This window comes from Pongo pygmaeus, chromosome 6 (genome assembly GCF_028885625.2).
Source record: "Pongo pygmaeus isolate AG05252 chromosome 6, NHGRI_mPonPyg2-v2.0_pri, whole genome shotgun sequence".
Taxonomy (NCBI): domain Eukaryota; kingdom Metazoa; phylum Chordata; class Mammalia; order Primates; family Hominidae; genus Pongo; species Pongo pygmaeus.
Genome location: NC_072379.2, coordinates 13,778,970 through 13,803,316, shown reverse-complemented (window position 1 = coordinate 13,803,316; position 24,347 = coordinate 13,778,970). Strand labels below are relative to the sequence as shown.

At 49.3% G+C, this 24,347-nt stretch overlaps 1 protein-coding gene across 4 annotated transcripts; it reads right to left on the bottom strand.

Annotated features, from left to right (window-relative positions):
• Positions 1–23,867, bottom strand: RFC2 (replication factor C subunit 2). Of its 4 annotated transcripts, XM_054494420.1 has the most exons (12): positions 22,796–22,927; positions 22,120–22,241; positions 20,954–21,023; positions 18,301–18,342; positions 17,575–17,681; positions 15,188–15,289; positions 11,660–11,760; positions 8,461–8,618; positions 7,449–7,514; positions 5,859–5,939; positions 4,025–4,138; positions 1–556 (listed from the first exon to the last, which is right to left on the bottom strand). In XM_054494420.1, exons 2-12 carry the CDS (start codon positions 22,239–22,241, stop codon positions 446–448), a joined length of 1,074 nt encoding a protein of 357 aa, XP_054350395.1. In that variant the 5' UTR covers positions 22,796–22,927; the 3' UTR covers positions 1–445. The 4 variants fall into 4 exon arrangements, with proteins under 4 accessions (XP_054350395.1, XP_054350396.1, XP_054350397.1 ...); XM_054494421.1 differs by lacking the exon at positions 22,120–22,241 and having other exon boundaries at positions 22,796–23,867; XM_054494422.1 differs by lacking the exon at positions 15,188–15,289.
• Positions 23,868–24,347: the final 480 nt, after the last annotated feature.

Here is a 24,347-nt window from a genome sequence, read left to right as displayed (position 1 = left end):
TGAAAGCCACGGGAGTTTATTTATTTAATTCTTTTTTTCCCCAGACAGAGTCTCTGTCGCCCAGGCTGGAGTGCAATGGTGTGATCTTGGCTCACTGCAACCTCCACCTCCTGGGTTCAAGCGATTCTCCTGCCACAGCCTCCCGAGTAGCTGGGATTACAGGTGCCCGCCACCACACCCAGCTAATTTTTATATTTTTAGTAAAGACAGGGTTTCCCCACGTTGGCCAGGCTGGTCTTGAACTTCTGACCTCAGGTGATCCACCTGCCTCGGCCTCCCCAAGTGTTGGGATTACAGGCGTGAGCCACCGCACCTGGCCAGCCACTGGAGTTTAAAGGACAGTCATGCTGGCTCCGGCCTAAGGTGGCATTTTCCTCTATCAGAAAGCCGCGGGTCCTGTACCTCAGAATAGGGCACCTGTAAGTCATTCAGCGAAGTCTCTGCTCTAACTGGCCACTGGGGCCATTGTCTTCTGACACAGCCTTGCCAGGAGGCCTGCCATCTGCAAAAGGGAGTTCACTCCTTCCGCTATTTTCATGTGAGTGTATCCAATTTCCTGAAAAACAAACCAAATTCAAATCTGGTTAATAAGTGGGGGAGTTCTTTTTTAAAATCTGAACTGAAAAAAATAAAAATAAAAACAGAAACAAACTTAACTAATGGTTTGTTCAAAATCAGCATGAGGAATTCCAACTCCAGCCGGAAAATGAATGCTAAGATGCAATGGATTATGTTTACCTAAAGTTCAATTTATTTCTTAAAAGGATGCTGATAGTTCTTTCAAAGACACTGTTAAGAAAATGGGTGGGGCCGGGGGGGGGCGGGTGGCACGGAAAGCCAGGCTAGAGGAAAATATTTATATATCTGATAAAGAACTTGCATCCAGACTGTATAAAGTCATCTCAAAAATTCAGTAATAAAGTCCAGGCGCGGTGGCTCATGCCTGTAATCCCAGCACTTTGGGAGGCCAAGGTGGGTAGATCACGAGCCCAGGAGTTCGAGATCAGCCTGACCAACATGGTGAAACCCCATCTCTACCAAAAATACAAAAATTAGCCAGGCATGGTGGCGCACGCCTATAATCCCAGCTACTCGGGAGGCTGAGGCAGGAGAATCACTTAAACCTGGGAGGCAGAGGTTGCAGTGAGCTGAGATAGTGCCACTGCACTCCAGCCTGGGCAACAGAGCAAGACTCCATCTCAAAAATAAATAAGGAAATAAATAAATTCAGTAATAAAAAACAAACAACCCAATTAAAAAATGGGTAGATTTAGACCTGGAGCAGTAGCTCACACCTGTAATCCCAGCACTCTGGGAGGCTGAGGCAGGAGGATCACTTGCCCAGAGTTGGGCCTGGGCGACATAGCAACACCCAAACTCTACAAAAAAAAGAAAATAAAAACGACCCAAGTGTAGTGGCACATGCCTGCAGTCCCAGCTACTCGGGAGCCTGAGGTGGGAGGATTGCTTGAGCCTGGAAGGTTGAGGCTGCAGTGAACTATGATCGCACCACTGCACTCCAGCCTGGGTGACAGAGCAAGACCCTGTCTCTCAAAAACAAAAAATGTAGGCCAGGCGCAGTGGCTCACACGTGTAATTCTAGCACTTTGGGAGGCCGAGGTGGGAGGATCACTTGAGCCTGGGAGTTCAAGACCAGCCTTAGCAACACGGGGACACCCCGTCTCTACCAAAAATATAAAAATTGGCCGGTCTTAACATGATCTCTAAACAAATAAATAGAGTACAATTAAAATAAAAAATTTAAAAATTTAAAAAAATGGGTACATATGAACAGATGTTTCATCAAAGAAGATTTTGGATGGCAAACGAGCACATGATTAAATGCTCAGCATATTAATTAGGGAAATGCAAATTAAAGCCACAGTGAGATCTCATCACATGCCTATTAGGTTATTTTGTTGTTGTTGTTACTGTTTTTTTTTTTTTTTTAAGATGGAGTCTCACTCTTGTTGCCCAAGCTGTAGTGCAGTGGTGTGGTCTCAGCTCACTGCAACCTCCACCTCCTGGGTTCAAGCGATCCTCCTCCCTCAGCCGCCCGAGTAGCTGGGATTACAGTGAGCCACTGCATCCGGTCATTACACACCTATTAGAATGGCTTAAAAACCAAACTGAGCACTCCACCTGGTGGCTAGGTTGAGGATCCTCCGGAATGCTGGTGGGAATGCACGTGCTGCAGCCACTTTGGAAAACTGTTTGGCAGTTCCTTATCGATAAAACATACACTTATCATTTTCCCAGGCAATCTCACCCCTGGGAACTTACTTGGGAAAAAGAAAAACTTAACATTTGCATTCACACTAATCCATATGTGCAAATGTTTACACTGGCTTTATTCACAGTCACCACAATCTGTAAACCCAAATGTCCTCCAGCTGATGGACAGATAAGCAAACTGTGGTACATGCACACGATGGATTACTTCTCAGTGATAACACAGACTGACGCATGGATAGAAGTACCAACGTGGACACATCTGAAAGGCATTTCTGCTACAGTGAAAGAAAGAAGCCAGACTCACAAGGCTAAGTTCTACATGATCCCATTTATATGATATTCTGGAAAACTGTATCCCACGAAACAGAAACTACATCGGTAGTTTCCAAGTGGTAGTCGGGGAGGGGGCTGGCTTCAAAGGGACACATGAGTTGTTCTGGGATGACAGATTCTGCATCCTGATGGTGATAGTGTTTGCGTGACTGACTGCGTGTATCCTGTACCTAACAGGCTGAATTTTACTCTATGTAAATTAAACCTCAATTAATCTGACCTTGAAAATCAATCAATCAGTCAATAGACAAGAGAGCCTTGAATGAAGAAAATCAGAACTGTGTGAAACAAACTTGGTCCTCAGGACAATCAGCCACGTTGATCTAGTTTGGACATCTGTCCCCTTCCAATCTCATTTGGAATTTGGTCCCCAATGTGGGGATGTTTGGGTCACAAGGAAGATCCCACGTGAATGGCTTGGTGCCCGCCCCAAGGTAGTAAGTGAGTTCTGGATCAGTTAGGTCCCTGGAGAGCTGGCTGTTCAAATGAGCCTGGCACCTCCCTCCGCTCTCGACAGGTGATCTCTGCACCCACAGGCTCCCCCTTCCCCTTCCAACATGAGCGGAAGCAGCCTGAACCCCTCCCTAGAAGCAGATGCTGGCATCATACTACATGTACAGCCTGAAGAACTGTGAGCCAAATCAACCTCTTTTCTTTCTACATTACCCAGTCTCTGGTATTCCTTTATGGTAACTCAAAGGGACTAAGACACACCCTCCCTCCCACTGCAGTTGGGAAACAGTGAGAACCTTCCAGATGCCGGGTCTGTGAGCAAACAGAAAGCAAAGCCAGGGCCCACAGTCTTTTTTTTTGTTTTGAGACAGAGTCTCGCTCTGCTGCCCAGGCTGGAGTGCAGCGGCACGATCCTGGCTCACTGCAACCTCCACCTCCCAGGTTCAAGCGATCCTCCTCCCTCAGCCTCCCAAGTAGCTGGGATTACAGGCGCCCGCCACTGCGCCCAGCTAATGTTCTTTTTTTGGAACGGAGTCTCGCCTCCATCGCCCAGGCTGGAGTGCAGTGGCACGATCTTGGCTCACTGCAACCACCACCTTCCAGGTTCAAGCGATTCTCCCACCTCAGCCTCCCAAGTAGCTGGGATTATAGGCGCTTGCCACCACACCCAGCTACTTTTTGTATTTTTAGTAGAGATGGGGTTTCGCCATGTTGGCCAGGCTGGTCTCAAACTCCTGACCTCAGGTGATCCGCCCGCCTTGGCCTCCCAAAGTGCTGGGATTACAGGCGTGAGCCACAGCTCCTGGCCGCGCCCAGCTAATTTTTGTATTTTTAGTAGAGAGGGGGTTTCACCACGTTGGCCAGGCTGGTCTCGAACTCCTGATCTCAGGTGATCTGCCCACCTTGGCCTCCCAAAGTGCTGGGATTACAGGTGTGGCCCACAGCACCCGGCCACTATGGCCCACACTCTTGAGGACAGAGGCATTTCTACACTCTCACTGACCTTGATGAACTCCAGTTTCAGGTATTCTGCCATTTGGAAAGTTTTACACACTCGAAAGATGTTGCCAATGATATCTTCTGGTGAGTAGCCCAGATGCCACAAGTGAGCAAGAATCTAGACAAAGGAGACAGAAAAGGCTGCTTACCACTTTAAACTGTAAGAAGACATGTGATTTTGAGACTCACCACAGCTGGTGGGGCCCACCCTTCAGGTCACATGGGGGTACCTTAACTGATTTTCGTGGCAGATAGATAACATTACAAATGTTATTTTTGTTTTGCTTAAATATTTTTTTTTCAGTAATATAAAGATGGAGTCTTGCTATGTTGCCCAGGCTGGTCCCAAGTTCCCAGCCTCAAGCAATCCTCCTGCCATGACCTTCGAAAGTGCTGGGATTACAGGCATGAGCCACTGAGCCCAGCCTATTGCAAATGTTTTAAGCTGTGTTGCAAAATGGTCTACTACTACACCCATGTAATCTCTTGATCCACAGCTCTTAAAACGCTTTATTAATCTGATGACTAGGTACAGCAGAGTGGAAAAAGCAGACCATTCATCTGCTGGCTTCACCCAGCTGCAGTCCCAATGCAATCTCTGCAGGACGAGCCTGAAGCACACCCTGACTGGGTAATCCCAGCCTCCTGCTTCCCACCCACCCAGCCCCGCCCAGGCTGCAGGGTCTGGAGGCAGGCCTTTTTGCCTTTGCTTTGGCATCTTGGGGTGAATTCAGGGGGCAGAGAAGCTCTGTGCCCACAAATCTGAAGGCTTTCTTTAGGTCTACTCAGGCCTGGGTCTCTGCTCAGTCTCCCCGCCTTGCACTCCAGTTTCACAATGGGTGGAACTCTGCCCTAAACCCAGTCAACTTCCAGCCTAGTTTGTTAGGGGGTAGGCAGAGGGAAACTATGATTGGATCAATGATCTTGAACCACACCAACCACACCACACCCATGTGGCTTGAGGTCGCCTGAGCCCCAGCCACACCTGCTGGAATCTGCTCACAGCACCCCGTCCCACTGTCAGGCTAGAATCTTCCTGCTCCCTCCTCTCCTGGCTAGCTGGGGGCTGCTGGGTCCCAGAATGCCTGTGCCTATGAGAATGGATGTGGACACCTCCCCTTAACCGGAAAGAAGATGGCTTCCCTGGAGAAGGAACTAGGCTGGTCTTTCCTCCTGACTTTGGCTGACAAATTTCTCCTGCAGAGGATATAATTACAGGAGAAAAACACCATTTTGAATTCTAGTTCTACTGCTTTTAAACCGTATGACTTAGGGCTGGGTATAGTGACGTGTGCCTGTAGTCCCAGCTACTTGGGAGGCTGAGGTGGGAGGATCGCCTGAGCCTGAGAGGTTGAGGCTGCAGTGAGCTGTAACTGCGCCACTGCATTCCAGCCTGGGCAACAGAGTAAGACCCTGTTTCTAAAAATAAATAAATAAAAAATAAATAAATAAATAAAAATTCCTTGTCCTAATTTCGGACAAGGAATTCAGCCTCTGAATCAGTTTTCTCATCAGTAAAGTGCACCCAACTCCTAGCATGATTTTTTTCCCAGTTCCTAGACAGATTAACACATAGCATGATATTAATAATTTTTTTTTTTTTTTCCTGGGACAGGGTCTCACTCTGTCACCCAGGCTGGGGTGCAGTGGCGCAATCACAGCTCACTGCAGCCTTGACCTCCAGGGCTCAACAAATCCTCCTGCCTCAGTCTCCCAAGTAAGATTTCAAGAATGAATGGATTAATGTGTATAATGTCCCTGGCACCAGAAGGGCTCCCTCTCTCCTCTGCCCAAGAAGTGAGCGGTTCCTCTGCCAGGACGGGGGGAAGGAGGCCAACCTTGTAGGCTTCGTCGATGTTGGCGTTCACACAGTGCTGGATCATTTCCTTTACCAGCAGTGGGTGGGGCTCGTCACAGACCTGGCCAAAGGGAAAGGAAAGGTGGTCAGGGGCTGGAAGGGACAACGTGAGCGGGGAGGCCCCGACAGACCGACTTCCAGGCAACCTACAGGTAAAACTTCTCAACCTGTTGTTTTCATCAAATTCTCCAGCAACCAGAATGAGTTTGGGGAATGCTCCTCTCACCACCAAAGAGAAGTGCTTCCGGCACCAGGAAGATAAATTTCCCAAACACAAGACAGATGAACAGAGAGCACCCTTGGTGAAGGGTGAACACAGGCCCTTCACCAAGGACCTGTGAAAGATGCTCACTCGGGGACAGCTTTAAAGTCACAAGTCATCTGTCTTAGATCACTTGGGGGGTCATTTGCCCAGAACCACTTGGAATTCACTTTAGAACTGGGAGGTCTTTTGGGCCAATTCCCATCTCCACCCCGGAGCAGGAACTGGCCTTCCCTACAAAGGGTCCCCCAGCCTCAGCCGGACACCCTAAACAAGGGGTCCCGCTACTCCAGCAGGCAGGTGCATGGCGCTGGGGACTCCGTCCTCCCTGCAGCATTCTCCACAGTGGCATGAGGCTCTGCCTCTGGTACAATGTCGACCCCTAAATCTTCCCAATGAAAGCCTCCTGACGGCTCCAGAGGTCACCCACACCTGCCCTTGCCTTTTCCCAGTGGAAGCCATGGTTTCCTGAGCCCTCAATGACCCTCCAAGACTAAACAGGGCCCGAACCATCACCCCCATTTCTGAGCGGGCCTCCCTTTCCTAAGTGGCCTTGAAAATGCGTTCACTGCCCAGGTCTACCCAGATGCTTCAAAAATCGCTTGTCTGTTGTCCACAAACCTGGTAAGAAACAGCTATAGGCTGAAAGCTTGGACAGCCCTTCCCAGTTTCTTCCCCCAAATAAGGGGGAAGTGAGTCTCTCAAATGGCATTTAGACGCTGAGTTATCAGGATACGGAAGCAGTTTTCAAAAGAATTCCCAAGAGAAAAATGTTTTGCCGACTTGGGAGAGTAAGTGAGAATCCTTTTCCTCAGCCTGGCTTTGAGGGTGACTACCTACCCTCCAGGGGCAGGAGTGGGGAGCAGGGCACAGCATTGCAGAAAAAACCCAGGGTGTGGGGTCTGAAGGCTGCTGGGGAACAGCACAGTGCTCCTGCCTGCCCTTTAGGTGCCAGGGGATCCCCTGGGCCCACGTTATCACCCACAATGTGGTGGTAAGAACCTCCATGCAGGGAAGTCGCTGGCATCAAATAAGACGCATTAGAAATTGCTCGGCCTTGGGTCTGATGCATCAGTGGTCCTCCCTCACCTACCACACACAAGTGACGTTCCAGGTCCCCCGAAACTCTCCAGCTTGTACAGCAAAGCAGCAATAGGGAGAGGACAGACGGGAGTGGGGTGGGCTCCCTGGCACCCACGAGAGCAGCTGGATGTCCGTCCCCACTGCCAGCCCAGCCCTTCAGCCCCACTGGCCCCCGCAGGGAAGCACAGCTTCTGCTGACAGTACCACCCACACCAGCACTTGTACCTTGAACACGTTCTCACTGTTAATGAAGCCAAATCCTGAGAAGGTGGACTGCAGGTTGTTCAGCGCCTGTTCAGGAGCAAACACATGTCAAGGGTGATTTTTATATTTATTTCTTTTTGGGTAGAGACAGGAATCTCACTATGTTGCCCAGGTTGGTCTAGAACTCCTGGGCTTAAGCGATCCTCCCACCTCTGCCTCCCAAGTGCTGAGATTACAGGCGTGAGCCACTGCACCGGGCCAAGGGTGACTTTTTTTTTTTTGAGACACAGTCTCACTCTGTCACTCAGCATGGAGTGTAGTGGCACAATCTCAAGTCACTGCAATCTCCGCATCCCAGGTTCAAGCAATTCTCCTGCCTCGGCCTCCTGAGTAGCTGGGATTACAGGCACCCACCACCATGCCTGGCTTTTTTTTTTTTTTTTTTTGAGACAGAGTCTCACTCTGTCACCCAGGCTGGAGTGCAGTGGCGCTATCTCAGCTCACTGCAAGATCCGCCTCCCAGGTTAATGCCATTCTCCTGCCTTAGCCTCCCGAGTAGCTGGGACTACAGGCACCCACCACCACGCCTGGCTAATTTTTTGTATTTTTAGTAGAAATGGGGTTTCACCGTGTTAGCCAGGCTGGTCGTGAACTCCTGACCTCGTGATCCACCCGCCTTGGCCTTCCAAAGTGTTGAGATTATAGGCGTGAGCCACCGTGCCCGGCCACACCTGGCTAATTTTTAAATTTTTTTTAGTAGAGACGGGATTTCACCATGTTGGCCAGGCTGTCTTGAATTCCTGACCTCAGGTGATCCCCCTGCCTCAGCCTCCAGGGTGACTTTTAAAGCTCTGACCTTCCCTGCCTCTCTTCTTGGAGTCCGAGCTAGACAGCCCACTGTCCCAGGAGGGTGCCAGGTCTCCGTCTCTTTCTCTTGTTGTACCTTGCGCAGCTGTCACTTCCTTCCCCTTCTCCATGGAAGGGGCATGGCAGGCACAGGATGCCCACGCCTGAATGGTAGCAGCCCACATACCTGCCTCATGTCTCCCTGGGCGGTGAAGATGATGGCTTCCAGGCCGTCATCAGTGTAGGGTACCCTCTCCTTCTCGATAACATTCATCAGCCTCGTGAGGATCTGGGCGTCGGTCAGCTTTGTGTACCGGAGGACTGCACAGCGGGACTGAATGGGCTCTGAACAGAGACGGGACAGTAGTGAGGTCCCTCCCTGCAGAGGCCGGCATCATCCTGCTAGCTCTTTGGTCATAAGGCTGCAGCTGCACAATCCACACAGCCTCAGGCACTCAATAGAGACTTGGTAGGCCGGACGCGAGGGCTCACGCTTGAATCCCAGCACTTTGGGAGGCTGAGGCGGGAGGATCACTTGAGGTCAGGAGTTTGAGACCAGCCTGGACAACATGGTGAAACCCCATCTCTACTAAAAATACAAAAATTAGCTGGGTGTGGTGTCGCACGTCTGTAATCCTAGCTACTCGGGAGGCTGAGGCAGGAGACTCGCTTGAGCCCGAGAGGCGGAGGCTGAAGTGAGCCAAGATCACACTACTGCACTCCAGCCTGGACAACAGAGCAAGGCTGTGTCTCAAAAAAAAAAAAAAAAAAAAGAGAGAGAGAGACTTGGTAAACACAGGGTGATATGTCAAGGTGTCAACCAATAAGACAAAGGCCTCAGCTGGCACTGCCCGGCATGGCCTTGGCTAGCCACGGCTTCCAGATGGGGAAAGGATCCTCCAGTAGAAACACATCCATGTGCCACAAGCCGTTAGATGAGTCAGCCCTGGCCCAGATGGACTGTGGAATTGGCGTGTGCTGGACATTGGCCCTTCTGGGCACATGACAATTCAATCTGAATGGGCCACCCCAGTTTCTCTCTTTTTTTTCATAGACAGGGTTTTGCTATGTTGCCCAGGCTGCTCTCGAACTCCTGGCCTCAAGTAGTCTTCCTGCCTCAGCCTCCCAAAGTGCAGGGATTACAGGTGTAAGCCACCATGCCTGGCCAGTTTCTTTCTTTTTTTTTCTGAGACCAAGTCTCTCTGTTGCCCAGGCTGGAGTGCAGTGTTGTGATCTAGGCTCACTGCAGCCTCCACCTCCCAGGTTCAAGTGATTCTCCTGTCTCAGCCTCCTGAGTAGCTGGGATTACAGGCGCACGCTATCACACCCGGCTAACTGTTGTATTTTTAGTAGAAGCGGGGTTTCACCATGTTGGCCAGGTTGGTCTCAAACTCCTGACCTCAGGTGATCCACCTGCCTCGGCCTCCCAAAGTGCTGGGATTACAGGCATGAGCCACTGTGCCCTGCCAAATCAAGAACTAGGAATGCATTTTTCTCCGTTTCATCGCTGGCATCTGGAAAGCGGAGAATACTTCTCCTCATTAAACTCTGTGAGCTCTCCACTAGCATGGTGCCTGGCAGCTACTAAGAACCAGAGTTAAGTGTTCGGTGAATGGGTGAATGAATCAATGCACAAATCAGTGTGATTTGGGGAAGGGAAAAGAATGTAAAGGATTCCTGACACTGCTGAGAGCCCCGCCAGGGCTGGTAGCCATGACTTTGTGGGTGCCATATTTGGTAATGCGCTTGTCGGCAACAGAGGCCTCGGTGGCAAGGGGGTTGTCAGATGGATAAGCTCATATGGTTGGGGTTCAGCAGGGCAGAAGTGAGGCAAAAAAAGCTGCTGAGAGAGCAATGAGAAATGAGGAAAGAGGACAGCTGGGCTGTGCAGGCAGCCTGTGTCAGAAAGAGAAGGATGGGCCAGCTGCGGTGGCTCATGCCTATAATCCGAGCACTTTGAGAGGCCGAGGCGGGTGGACCACTTGAGGCCAGGCGTTCTAGACCAGCCTGGGCAACATGGTGAAACCCCGTCTCTACCAAAAATACAAAAATTAGCCAGGCATGGTGGCACATGCCTGTAATCCCAGCTACTGAGGAGGCTGAGGTAGGAGCATCACTTGAATCCAGGCAGCGGAGATAACAGTGAGCTGAAATCGCACCACTGCACTCCAGCCTGGGCGACAGAGCGAGACTCTCTCTAAAAAAAAAAGAAAGAGAGGGATGTGAAACCAGCAGGAAGTTGACAGACTAGAGCACTCTTGGGACCTGGGGCGGGACAAACCCATGCAGAAGCAGACAGGCTGCAGGGAGGGAGGTGGAAGGGCAAACAGTAAGGTTAGAGAGAAGACAGACTGCAGGATTTCAGAGAGGAGCTTCCTGGAGGCAACAAATTCCAATATACAGATACTGCCTATATCAAGTGCTCAGAGCAAATGAATAGCACAAGAAGGTATCTGGAGAGCGACTGTGATCGTGACACTGTGCAGGGGACATCAACAACGTCCTGTGTGCCTCCAAGAGTGCAAGAGGGAGATAGACCTGGGGCTCCAATCCCAGCTGCTCTTGCACTTGCTCTGACTTTGGGCAAACTACTCAACCTCTCCAAGCTTGTTTTCTTTCCCTTTTTTCTTTAGATCCTAAACATCAGGATAAGCTCCAGTTTTCTCATCTCTAAACTGAAGCTAATAATACCTCCTCATAGGATTATATAAGATTAAATTTAAAAGTTGATTACAATGGGAAACATGTTGTGCATAATATATACAATTTCTCCTTGTCAATTAAAAAAATATAAATTTAAAAACTTGATTATACAGTGCTTGGCCCATGCTACGCAATAAAAAAATCCCTACTCTTCCAGTGCTAAAGACCCAAGGCGAGGCCAGGTGCAGTGGCTCACACCTGTAATTCCAGCACTTTGGGAGGCCGAGGCAGGCGATAACGAGGTCAGACGTTTGAGACCAGCCTGGCCAACATGGTGAAACCCCAACTCTAATTAAAAAAAAAAAAAAAAAAAGCTTGGTGTGGTAGTGCGAGCCTGTAATCCCAGCTACTCAGGAGGCTGAAGCACAAGAATTGCTTGAACTTTGGAGGTGAAGGTTGCAGTGACCTGAGATCGTGCCATTGCACTCCAGCCTAGGTGACAGAGTGAGACTTTGTCTCAAAAAAAAAAAAAAATCCAGGTGTGGTGGCACAGGCCTGTGGTCTCAGCTACTGGGAGGCTGAGGCAGGAAGATCACTTGAGCACAGGAGTTTGAGGCTGCAGTGAGCCGTGATGGCACCATTGCACTCCAGCCTGGGCAAAGAGGGAGACCACATCTATAAAAAAAGAAAAAAGCACAGTTGAGCACCACATGGCCCCCCAGACACCGAAAGCTCCCACTCACCGATGATCTTATCCGAAGCGTTACAAGCAAGGGCGAAGCGAGTGGTTTTAGAGTAGATTTCCATGGTTCTCCTCAACGCTTGCTGGGCTCCGTCGGTCATACTGAGAAGAAAAACACAAGTTTGCAAGTGGGACCCAGAGACCATGTGACACAAATCGTTTCCTATACAAAAACCCAAGACATAAGACACGTCCAATGTCCTAAATGAAGGTCTCATTGCAAGTACGCAGGCCATCCCTCTAACGCTAAAACCTGCAGGCCGCTCTCGCAAAGACTGTGCAAACAGCATTTGGTACCTACAGCATCAGAACAACCCTCAAGTGAAACTCACGAAAACCACCATCTACAGGGGCTGCCATCACACTTGTGGGAATTGGCTCTCTCTCCAGCCCTTCATGACACAAATTCAGAAGAACAGTCATGACACCAGCTGCCAACTTTTCTTTCTTCCTTTTTCTTTCCTTTTTTTTTTTCTTAAAGAGACAGGTTCTTGCCGTCACCCAGGCTGCAGTGCAATGGTGGAATCATAGCTCACTGCAGCCTCGAACTCCTAGGCTCAAGCAATCCTCCCATCTCAAGAGGCTGATGCGGGAGGACCACTTGAGACCAGGAGTTCGAGATCAGCCTGGGCAACATAGTGAGACCTCTATTTCTATAAAAAATTTTAAAAGATACAAAAAAGCCTGTTTACCAGATTATCATAATGTAGAGCAATGCCTATAACATTAAAACAAAAAACCAGGATACAAAAATTATATATATTATGATCTCAACTATGTAAACATTGATAGTGTATAAAAAGAGAAGAAAAAAAGCAAGCTATTAATGGCCAGGCATAGTGGCTCACGCCTGTAATCCCAGCACATTGTGACGCCGAGGCAGGTGGCTCTCTTGAGGTCAGGAGTTCAAGACCAGCCTGGCCAACATGGCAAAATGTCAATTCTACTAAAAATACAAAAAAAAAAAAAAAAAAAATTGTCTGGGCGTGGTGGCGCATGTCTGTAGTCCCAACTACTTGTGAGGCTGAGGCAGGAGAATCACTTCAATCCAGGAGGCAGAGGTTGCAGTGAGCCAAGATTATGCCACTGCACTCCAGCCTGGGCAACAGAGTGAGGCTCCACCTCAAAAAAATAAATAAATAAAAAGACAGCAAACTATTAATATATTCTAAATTTTCTTCAAAGAACATGAATTACTGCTACATTAAAAAAAAAAATTTTTTTTTTTGAGACAGAGTCTTGCTCTGTTGCCCAGGCTGGTGTGCACTGGCACCATCTCGGCTCACTGCAACCTCTGCCTCCCGGGTACAAGCAATTCTCCTGCCTCAGACTCCTTAGTACCTGGGATTACAAGCACCATTGCACTCCAGCCTGGGTGCCACCACGTCCGGCTAATTTTTATACTTTTAGTAGAGACGGGGTTTCCATGTTGGCCAGGCTGGTTTCGACCTCCTGACCTCAAGCGATCTGCCCGCCTCGGCCTCCCAAAATGCTGGGATTACAGGCGTGAGCCACCGCGCCTGGCCCTAAAAAAAATTTATTTCGCCAGGCACAGCACCCCATGCCTGCAATCCTAGCACTTTGGGAGGCCAAGGCAGACAGATCACTTGAGGCCAGGAGTTTGAGACCAGCCTGGGTAACATAGTGAGACCCTACCCCTAGGAAAAAAAAAAAATAGCTGGTTGCAGTTGCACAAGCCTGTAGTCTCCCCTACTTGGGAGGCTGAGGTGGAGGATCATTAGAGCCGAGGAGTTCAAGGCTGCAGTGAGCTATGATTGTGCCATTGTACTCTAGTCTGAGTGATATAGTGAGACCCTGTCTCAAAAACAACAACAAAAAACAATGTTATAGGGTTAGGGTTCTATATTCTTTTTTTAGTGTCATTTCAATTTTTTTTTTTTTTTTTTTGAGATGGAGTTTCGCTCTTGTTGCCCAGGTTGCAGTGCAAATGGCGTGATCTCAGCTCACCACAACCTCCACCTCCCAGGTTCAAGCAATTCTCCTGCCTCAGCCTCCCGAGTAGCTGGGATTACAGGTATGTGCCACCACACCTGGCTAATTTTGTATTTTTAGTAGAGACGAAGTTTCTCCATGTTGGTCTCGATCTCCCGACCTCAGGTGATCCGCCTGCCTCGGCCTCCCAAAGTGCTGGGATTACAGGCATGAGCCACCGAGCCTGGACTCAGATTCTTCATTTATACCAACTGAAGTGTTGTGATGGTTGCACAACATTGCAAATGTACTAAATGCCACTGAACTGTATACTTCAAAATAGTTAAAATGGTAAATTTTGGGCCAGGCGCAGTGGCTCACGCCTGTAATCCCAGCACTTTGGGAGGCCGAGGCGGGCGGATCATGAGGCCAGGAGATCAAGACCATCCTGGCTAAGACAGTGAAACCCCGTCTCTACTAAAAATACAAAAAAATTAGCCGGGCGTGGTGGTGGGCACCTGTAGTCCCAGCTACTCGAGAGGCTGAGGCAGGAGAATGGCATGAACCCGGAAGGCAGAGCTTGCAGTGAGCTGAGATTGCGCCACTGCACTCCAGCCTGGGCGACAGAGCGAGACTCTGTCTCACAAAAAAAAAAAAAAAAAAAAAAAAAAAAAATTTATGGTTAATTATGTCCATATAACCACAATAAAAAATTTTACAGGCCAGGCACGGTGGCTCACACCTATAATCCCAGCATTTTGGGAGGCCAAGGTGGGTAGATCACCTGAAGTCAGGAGTTCGAGACCAGCCTGGCCAACGTGGCGAAACCCCATCTCTACTAAAAATACAAAGATTAGGCCAGGCTCGGTGGCTCACGCCTGTAATCCCAGCACTTTGGGAGGCTGAGGCGGGCGGATCACGAGGTCAGGAGATTGAGACCACCCTGGCTAACATGGCGAAACCCCTTCTCTACTAAAAATACAAAAAATCAGCTGGGCGTGGTGGTGCGTGCCTGTAGTCTCAGCTACTCGGGAGGCTGAGGCAGGAGAATCACGTGAACCCAGGAGGCGGCGGTTGCAGTGAGCTGAAATCACACCACTGCACTCCAGCATGGGCGACAGAGCGAGACTCTGTCTCAAAAAATAAATAAATAAATAAATAAATACAAATACAAATATAAAAATTAGCTGGGCGTGGTGGCGGGTGCCTGTAGTCCCAGCTACTTGGGAGGCTGAGGCCGGGGAACCGCCTGAACCTGGCAGGCGGAGGTTGCAGTGAGCAGAGATCGCACCACTGTACTCCAGCCTGGGTGACAGAGAGAAACTCCATCTCAAAAAAAAAAAAAAAAAGAAAAAAAAACCTCATTTAAATTATTAACGTACGAGATGCTGAAACCAGCACATTAAAATGACTATCTTAGACAAATGTTTGTAAGTTACTTAACAAAGATAAGATTTAAGGTGCAGGCCCCTATTAAATTGCTTGTTGAAGATATGATAAGCAAATCTACTGTAAAAGTGCTTTTTATCCTGATTGAATAAAGCCCCAAAAGAGATTTAGAGATCAAGGTCAAAATACATTTGGCAAAGCACTCTACCTGTCTGCTTCATCCAGAATGATGATCTTATGTCGGCCTTTGGGAAGAGTGACTTTTTGTTGAGCAAACATTTTAATTTTATTCCTCACAACGTCAATGCCCCTGAAAGAATGACAGGTTTTTACTGGCACCTTCTGAGACAAATTCAGTTGCCTTCACGAGGACTTTTAAACAATCGGTATATCAGGGACTGTGAGGCCCAATTTCCATTTTTGAGTTTTTTTGGGGGGGGCAATTATAACTATTTATAAGGATTGAGATTTTTATGGCATTTGTTCTTTCTTGGAGGTCTTTCAAAGAACAAAGAAAGTATATACTTTTTTTTTTTTTCCAGACAGGGTCTCGCTGTGTCATCCAGGCTGGAGTGCAGTGGCCCTCTCGGCTCACTGCAACCTCTGCCTCCCAGGTTCAGTGAGCCGGGATCGCGCCACTGCACTCCAGCCTGGCGATAATTCAAGACTCTGTCTCAAAAAAAAAAAGCCTCATCCTTCAGTTTTTTAACTGCATTGCTTGAGATACCATATTATCTTTCAAAAGATGTAATAGAAGTGCAGATATACCACCTTTGTTATCTTATAAGCTTTCACTAACCACAGCCAAGAATTGAAAATTTTTCATTCTCTACCCACAACAGGAAAGAGAAAAAAATTGAGAGGAGGACTCTTCCTAATTATTAGGTGAATCAGAAAATAACTGCAATGTAGGCCAAGCATGGTGGCTCACACCTGTAATCCCAACACTTTAGGAGGCCGAGGTGGGCAGACCACTCCAGGCCAGTTTAAGAACAACCTGGCCAACACAGCGAAAATCCATCTTTACTGAAAATACAAAAATTACCCGGGCGTGCCCACGCACACCTGTAGTCCTGGCTACTTGGGAGGCTGAGGCACAAGAATCGCTTGAACCCAGAAAGCGGAGGTTATGGTGAGTCAAGATCGTACCACTGCACTCCAGCCTGGGTGACAGAGCAAGACTGTCTCAAAAAAAAGAAAAAGAAAGAAAGAAAAGAACAGAACAGAACAGTACAGAATTGCAGAGACACCAACAGCAACATTCTAAATGCTACTGATGGTGAAATTGATCAATAAGCAAAATCTCAGACTATGAATCTTCAGATGCCAATATCCTCCACACATTTTCCCAAACTGAAGAATCAAGGAGTGAACAATATGCAGCTGTCCCTTGGTGTTCCTGGGGACTGGTGCTAGGCCCTTCCTCAGACACCAAAATTCACTTTTGCTCAAGTCCCTTATATGAAATGGTATAGTATTTGCACATTATACACATCCTCCAGAAGACTTTATTTTTACTTTTATACAGAGATGGGGTTTCGTTATGTCACCTAGGCTGGTCTCAAACTCCTGGACTCAAGCAATCCACCTGCCTCAGCCTCCCAAAGTGCTGGGATTATAGGCATGAACCAACATGCCTGGCTGGCCTTCCATACACTTTAAATATACAGGCTGAGTATCCCTTATCCCTAATGCTTGGGACCAGAAATATTTCAGACCTGGGTTTTTTTTCACATTTTGGAATTTTGCATTATATTTACTGGTTGAACATCCCAGTATAGTGGCTCACGTCTGTAATCCAAGCACTCTGGGAGTGCTGTAATCCAAGCACTGAAGCAAGAGGATTGCTTGAGTCCCGGAGTTCGAGACCAGACTGGGCAACATAGTGAGATCCCGTCTCCACAAGAAAAAGCTGGCACGGTGGCATGTGTCTATAGTCCTAGCAACTTAGCAGGCCGAGGCAGGAGGACTGCTTGAGGCTAAGGGTTTGAGATCAGCCTGGGCAACATAGTGAAATCCCATCTCTACAAAAATTTTTAAACTTGAAAAAAGAGAAAAACTGGTTGTTTTTTTTGTTTCTTTTTTTTTTTTTTTTTTTTTTGAGATGGAGTTTTGCTCGTCACCCAGGCTGGAGTGCCCAATGGTGCAATCTCGGCTCACTGCAACCTCCTTCTCCCGGGTTCAAGCAATTCTCCTGCCTCAACCTCCTGAGTAGCTGGGATTACAGGCGCCCAGCACCACGCCCAGCTAATTTTTGTATTTTTAGTAGAGACGGGGTTTCACCATGTTGGCTAGGATGGTCTCGAATTCCTGATCTCAGGTGATCCACCTGCCTTGGCCTCCCAAAGTGCTGGAATTACAGGTATGAGCCACCATGCCCGGCTGAGAAGAACAGTTTTTGAAAATTTCCATGGAAACAAAAAAAATAAACTGGCAAGTTGACAAGTGAGCAACGCTCTTTCACTGGGAAGGGGTGGGGGAAATCACATAGCTGGCAAGGCTTCGAATACAACCCAATGCTGACAAAGGTTGTTTCTGTAACAACTCTCAATGCAGAGCACCCGCCCCCTCTACAGGTCTGACTCTAAGACCTACCTGTCATTTGAAGCATTGAGTTCCAACACGGCATCTTTGAGTGCTGGGCCCAGCAGGGCCCGGGCCAAGCACAGAATGCTTGTGGTCTTGCCGGTTCCTGGAGGGCCCTGTGAATGAGATCTCCAGTAAAGACTTCAAACCACCAGAAGGACCTCAGGTAGCTCTTGAGTTATGTTCACTGCTGTTTGCATCTCCGTCACCTCTGACCCCCGCATTCCACCCACAGCACACACAGATCAATACAGCTGGCCGGAGGCAGTGGCTCACACCTACAATCCCAGCACTTTGGGAGGCCGAGGAGGGCAGATCACCTGAAGTCAGGAGTTCGAGACCAGCCTGGCCAACATGGCGAAACCCTGTCTCTACTAAAAATACAAAACTTAGCCAGGCGTGGTGGCAGGCGCCTGTAATCCCAGCTAGTCGGGAGGCTGAGGTACAACAATCGCTTGAACCCAGGAGGGAGAGGTTGTGGTGAGCAGAGATTGCACCACTGCACTCTAGCCTGGGTGACAGAGTGAGACTCCGTTTCAGAAAAAAAAAAAAAAAAAAAAAAAAAAAACAGCAACCAACCCCAGGCCTCCCAACTAACTAGAGTGAAACGCTTCCCTTTGCCGGGGGAATGGGAAGGGGCTCTCCAGGGAGGCAGTGCTGTGCACAAGAAAGCAGTTCAGCGGGTAGTGGGATGAGACATGGAGACACTCAATAGGCCCAGGGCTGGGTACTCACCGCAATGATGATGTTGGGCACATTTCCTTCCCTTGCAAAGACCTACAGCGAAAATGATCATTAAAACCGGTTAAAACTTGCTTCTGGATGACTACATAAAAAAGATAGAAAAAAGAACAATCAAGCAGGTTAAAACTCAGCTGAGCACAATGGCTCAGGCCTGTAATCCTAGCAGTTTGGGAGGCCAAGGCAGGACAATCACTTGAGGCCTGAGGCCAGCCTGGGCAACACAGTGAGACTCTGTCTCCTCAAAAAATAAACAAAATTAGCCAGGTGTGGTGGTGTGCACCTGTACTCCCAGCTACTCGGGAGGCTGAAATAGGAGGATCAGTTGAGCCTGAGAAGTGGAGGCTGCAGTGAGCTGTGACTGCACCACTGCACTCCAGCCTGGGCAAGAGTGGGACCCTGAAAAAAAAAAAAACACAAAACCTGGTTAATTTGTAAGCTTTAGGAGCTGAATCTCCCCAGCCACACAGCCTGTGTAGTAAACGTGGCTACAAATTTATCCACATGGACTGGATGCCCCATGGAACTCTCACCTCAAGTTCTTTTTATTCTTTTAGAGATGCACTCTGGCTCTGTCACCCAGGCTGGAGTGCAGTGGTGTGATCAAGGCTCACTGCAGCCTCCAATCCCCAGGCTCAAGTGATCCTCCTGCTTTGGCCTCCCGAGTAGCTGGGACTACAGTTACTCACCTCAGCATCTTCAAAACTGAACACTTCATTCTCCTGTACAAACCTGAGGCCCCACCCATGTTTCCCACCATGGACTGTCTATGCCCCGAAGCTGAGGTCGCCATCATCTTGGTTTGGCTTCATCCTCACCCTGAGTACTTCAATAACCAGGGCTTCACCATCCTCCTCCTTCGTCTCCAGCGTCCTTTACTTCTCTCCATCCCGGCTACCACTTTCTTAAGCCCATTATCTCGTCTGATTGCTATCAATGGGCCATTAAGTGGTCTCCATGCTCCCATTCAAATCCATTTCCCATCCTGTAACCACGATCACTTTCCTAAAGTACACACCTATTAAAACATTTTTTTTTTTTGAGATGGAGTTTTGCTCTTGTTGCCCAGGCTGGAGTATAATGGCCCAATCTCGGCTCACTGCAACCTCCGCCTCCCGGGTTCAAGCGATTCTCCTGCCTCAGCCTCCTGAGTAGCTGGGATTACAGATGCCCACCACCATGCCTGCCTAATTTTTATTTTTAGTAGAGACAGGGTTTCGCCATGTTGGCCAGGCTGGTTGTGAACTCCTGACCTTAGGTGATCCACTCATCTTGGCCTCCCAAAGTGCTGGGATTACAGGTGTAAGCCACCGCACCCAGCCCTATTAAAACATTTTTACCTAACTGAAATCCTTGACTCCTCCCTGCCCTCACTATGAAGCCCAAACTCTTTTTGTTTCTCAAAGTAAGGGTGTCACTCTGTCACCTAGGCTAGAGTGCAGTGGCGTGATCATAGCTCACTGCAGCGTCAAACTCCTGGGCTCAAGGGATCCTCCTGCCTTGGCCTCTTGAGTAGCTAGGATTACAGGCACTTGTCACCATGCCCAGTTTGAACCTCAGGCTCTACAGGCATGCGCCACCACACCCAGCTCATTTTTAAATTTTTTCATAGAGACTGGTTTCACCACGTTGCCCAGGCTGATCTCAAACACCTGGCCTCAAGTGATCTGCCCGCCTTAGCCTCCCAAGGTGCTGGGATTACAGGTGTGAGCCACTGTGCCCAGCCTTAGGTCATCTTTTAAAAAGCTACTCAAGGCCGCTCGTGGTGGCTCACGCCTGTAATCCCAGCACTTTGGGAGGCGGATCACGAGGTCAGGAGTTTGAGACCAGACTGGCCAACATGGTGAAACCCCATCTCTACTAAAAATACAAAAATTAGCCAGGCGTGGTGGCGCGTGCCTGTAGTCCCAGCTACTGGGGAGGCTAAGGCAGAAGAATTGCTTGAACCCAGGAGGCGGAGCTTGCAGTGAGCTGAGATGGCGCCATTGCACTCCAGCCTGGGTGACAGAGCGAGACTCCATCTCAAAAACAAACAAACAAACAAAAAAGGCCAGGTGCGGTGGTTCACGCCTATAATCCCAGCACTTTGGGAGGGCAGATCACAAGGTCAGGAAATCGAGACCATCCTGGCTAACACGGTGAAACCCCATCTCTACTAAAAATACAAAAAAAATTAGCCAGGCGTGGTGGCAGGCGCCTGTAGTCCCAGCTATTCGGGAGGCTGAGGCAAGAGAATGGCGTGAACCCGGCAGGCGGAGCTTGCAGGCGGAGCTTGCAGAGAGGCCAGATCATGCCAATGCGCTCCAGCCTAGGCGACAGAGGGAGACTCCGTCTCAAAAAAAAAAAAGGCCGGGTGTGGTGGCTTACGCCTGTAATCCCAGCACTTTGGGAGGCCGAGGCAGGAGGATCATGAGGTCAGGAGATTGAGACCATCCTGGCTAACATGGTGAAACCCCGTCTCTACTAAAAATGCAAAAAATTAGCCGGGCGTGGTGGTGGGCGCCTGTAATCCCAGCTACTTGGGAGGCTGAGGCAGAATGGCATGAACCCGGGAGGCGGAGCTTGCAGTGAGCGGAGATCGCGCCACTGCACTCCAGCCTGGGAGTGAGACTCTGTCTCAAAAAAAAAAAAAAAAAAAGCCACTTACCTCTAGCCTGCTCACGGTGTCTTCATTCCCGACAATTTCATTCAGCTTTACTGGCCTATATTTTTCAACCCTGTTAAGAAAATGCATAAAAATGTTGAAATGGTTATCTTCACACTACCCCACAAAAAGCACTTAGGGGTCATCCTGAGAGCTTTCTTAGAAAATTACATACATTCAGTACAACTATGCCAAATGGTTGCAGGTTTTAAATGTAATAAGATGCCAGCCAGGCGCAGTGGCTCACGCCTGCAATCCTAGCACTTTTGAGAGGCTGAGGCGGGTAGATCACTTGAGGTCAGGAGTTTGAGCCCAGTCTGGCCAACATGGTGAAACCCCATCTCTACTTAAAATACAAAAATTAGCTGGGTGTGGTGGTGTGCGTCTGTAATCCCGGCTACTTGGGAGGCTGAGGCACAAGAATAGCTCGAACCCGGGAGGCAGAAGTTGCAGTGAGCTGAGATCGTGCCACTATACTCCAGCCTGGGCTACAGAGTGAGACTCTGTTTCAAAAATAAATAATAAATAAATAAAATGTAATAAGATGCCCAAGTGCCATTTGAAAAGTTAAGGGCATGAGAATTGTACAGCATAGGCTTCAAACCTGCCACAGCAGAGAAACACCTGTTGCTGCTGGAGCAGGGCCAGCACAGGCCATCTGGAGCAATGTGACACTGTGCTGCAACCCTGTCTGCCCATCACAAGAGGCCCAGCACACACAGCACTGACATCATTTGGTGTGACAACATGGGTGCAACCGAGCTCCCTTCTCATCCCTTACCTGCCAGTTTCTTTTTTTTTTTTTTTGAGACAGAGTTTTGCTCTTGTTGCCCAGGCTGGAGTGCAATGGCACGATCTTGGCTCACTACCAACCTCAGGTGATCCGCCCACCTCAGCCTCCCAAAGTGCTGGGATTACAGGCGTGAGCCACCATGCCAGGCAAGGATTACCTGCCAGTTTCTGCAGACGTGTGCCAAATACACAAGCACGGCTGGCTAGACACCGTAAGCCTAGGCTGGGCACAGTGGCTCATGCCTGTAATCCCAGCACTTTGGGAGGACGAGGCGGACGGATGTCTTGAGATCAGGACTTCGAGACCAGCCTGGCCAACATGGTGAAACCCAGCCTCTACTAAAAATACAAAATTAGCAGGGTGTGGTGGTACATGCCTGTAATCCCAGCTACTAGGAAGGCTGAGGCAGGAGAATTGATTGAACCAGGGAGATGCAGGTTGCAGTGAGCCGAAATCACACCATTGCACTCCAGCCTGTGTGACAAAGTGTGACTCCATCTAAAAAATAAAAAAATTAGCTGGGCATGGTGGTGCGTGCCTGTAGTCCCATCTACTTAGGAGGCTGAGGCAGGGGGATCACTTGAGCCAAGGAGTTGGACACCAGCCTGGGCAACACAGCAAAACCCCCGTCATGATTTTTTTTTAAAAATTTCAAATGTAAATATTATTGAACCTAGCAGTCAAAATATTATTTTCAACATGTAATCCATATTTTTTTTAAAAGACTTAAGTTTTTGAAAACACTAGGTCATACACTACTATACACAAAAACTTTTGAAAAACCAACTAGGTCAGAGTAGGTGGCCACCCGGGGTAGCCCTAATTGTCATAAGCATTGTTGTGAGCGAGACTCCGCTCGCAGAGTTTAGACCGGCCACTGTCGATCCATGTCCGTCGTCTTCTTGAAATCATCTGGATGCCACTCGGGGCCTCCTCCTCCCTCGGGATCCCCTAAAACGTGCCCCTGCCCCCCGAGTTTCTCCGGAGCACGGCCCGCCACTCGCCCACCCTCACGTCCAAACGCGCCCATTCTTTACGGCCTGGGACCTCACCACGGCAGCTCGTAGTGGCCAGCGCTGCCGGGGGCCTTGGTAGAGGCAGGGGCAGGGTCAGGGTCCTGGGCTTCCACCTCGCCCGGGCCACCACAGACTGCCTCCACCTCCATTCTCGCGCCTCCTCTTCCCGCCACCCGAGACACCACCCCGTGACGCCGCCACGCAAGCCCCGCCCCCTGGCTTCCGCCGGGCGCTAGCGGAAGTCACGTACCCCCGCCTCTCTGTTCCTGCGAAGACGGTTCCGGTGGTGCCCTGGCGGCCATCGCTAGAGGCCGCGGTTGCTATGGGAGACCTGGCGTCCGGCCTGGGAGCGACAGGAGGGCGAGCTCTGGCCGCGACGCCTTCCGAGAAAGCAGGTCGCTCTCGGAACGGACGTTTGTGTGTGGTTTCTGTGGAAGATCAGCTCCGCGGCGGCGTGGGAGGAGCAGGACCTGGGGGCGTTGCGGCCAAACGCGGGCTTCGGTGCGGGGACACGGACAACGCTGGCGTCCAGGCGCTGCTGGGCAGCGGGGTCCGGGGATGACGTCTGGGTCTGCCCGTGCCGACTTTTCCAGATTGCTCTGAATGTCCCAGTGAGCTCCTCCCGTTGGGTGGGCTCCTGCGCCTCAACCGCGCTCGGTACTTGACGTTTATTATCGGAATTCTCGGCTGCAAGATGGGAATTCCACCCCCACCCCATTTTGCAGAGGAGGAAACTGAAACCGTCCTTTTGTCAGATGAAATGCAATGTTCATTCCAGGAAAATAGGGACTCAAGGCCGGTGCGGTGGCTCACCCCTCTAATCCCAGCACTTTGGGGGACAGAGACCGGAAGAGCGATTAAGCCCAGGAGTTTGAGACCAGCCTGGGCAACATAGTGAGACCCCATCTCTACAAAAATAAAAATAAAAAAGTTAACCGGGCGTGGTGGCGCGCACCTGCAGTTCCAACTACTCAGGAGGCTGAGGCGGAGGAGTGCTTGAGCCCAGGAGGTGCAGGCTGCAGTGAGCTCTGATCACACCACTGCACTCCAACCTGGTCTGCAGCAAGACCCTGTCTCAAAAAAAGAAAAGAAAAGTAAATACTTCAACCTCGCAAGGGTTTTGAGCATTCTTATGGGCTGTTTTTCTACCCAATCTTTCCTCTCATAGCCTAAATTGTCATAATATTCAATAATGATCCCAGAACTTTGGGAGGCTGAGGTGGGAGGATCCCTCAAGCCCAGGAGTTTGAGACCAGCCTGGGCAAGATAGTGAGACCCCATCTCTACAAAAAAATTTTTTTAAATTATCCAGTTGTGGTGGTACGCGACAGTAGTCCTAGCTACTCGGGAGGCTGAGGCAGGAGAATCGGTTGAGCCCATGAGGTTGAAGCTACAGTGGACCATGATCAAGTCAATGCACTCCAGCCCCGGGGGACAGAGTAAAATCCTGTTTCTAAAAAAATAAGAAGAAAAGAAAGTAGGTACTTCAGATTCACAAGTGCTTTGACCATTCTTTGTTTTGTTTCTTGTTTTGTTTTGTTTTTGAGATGGAGTCTCACTCTGTCACCCAGACTGGAGTACAGTGATG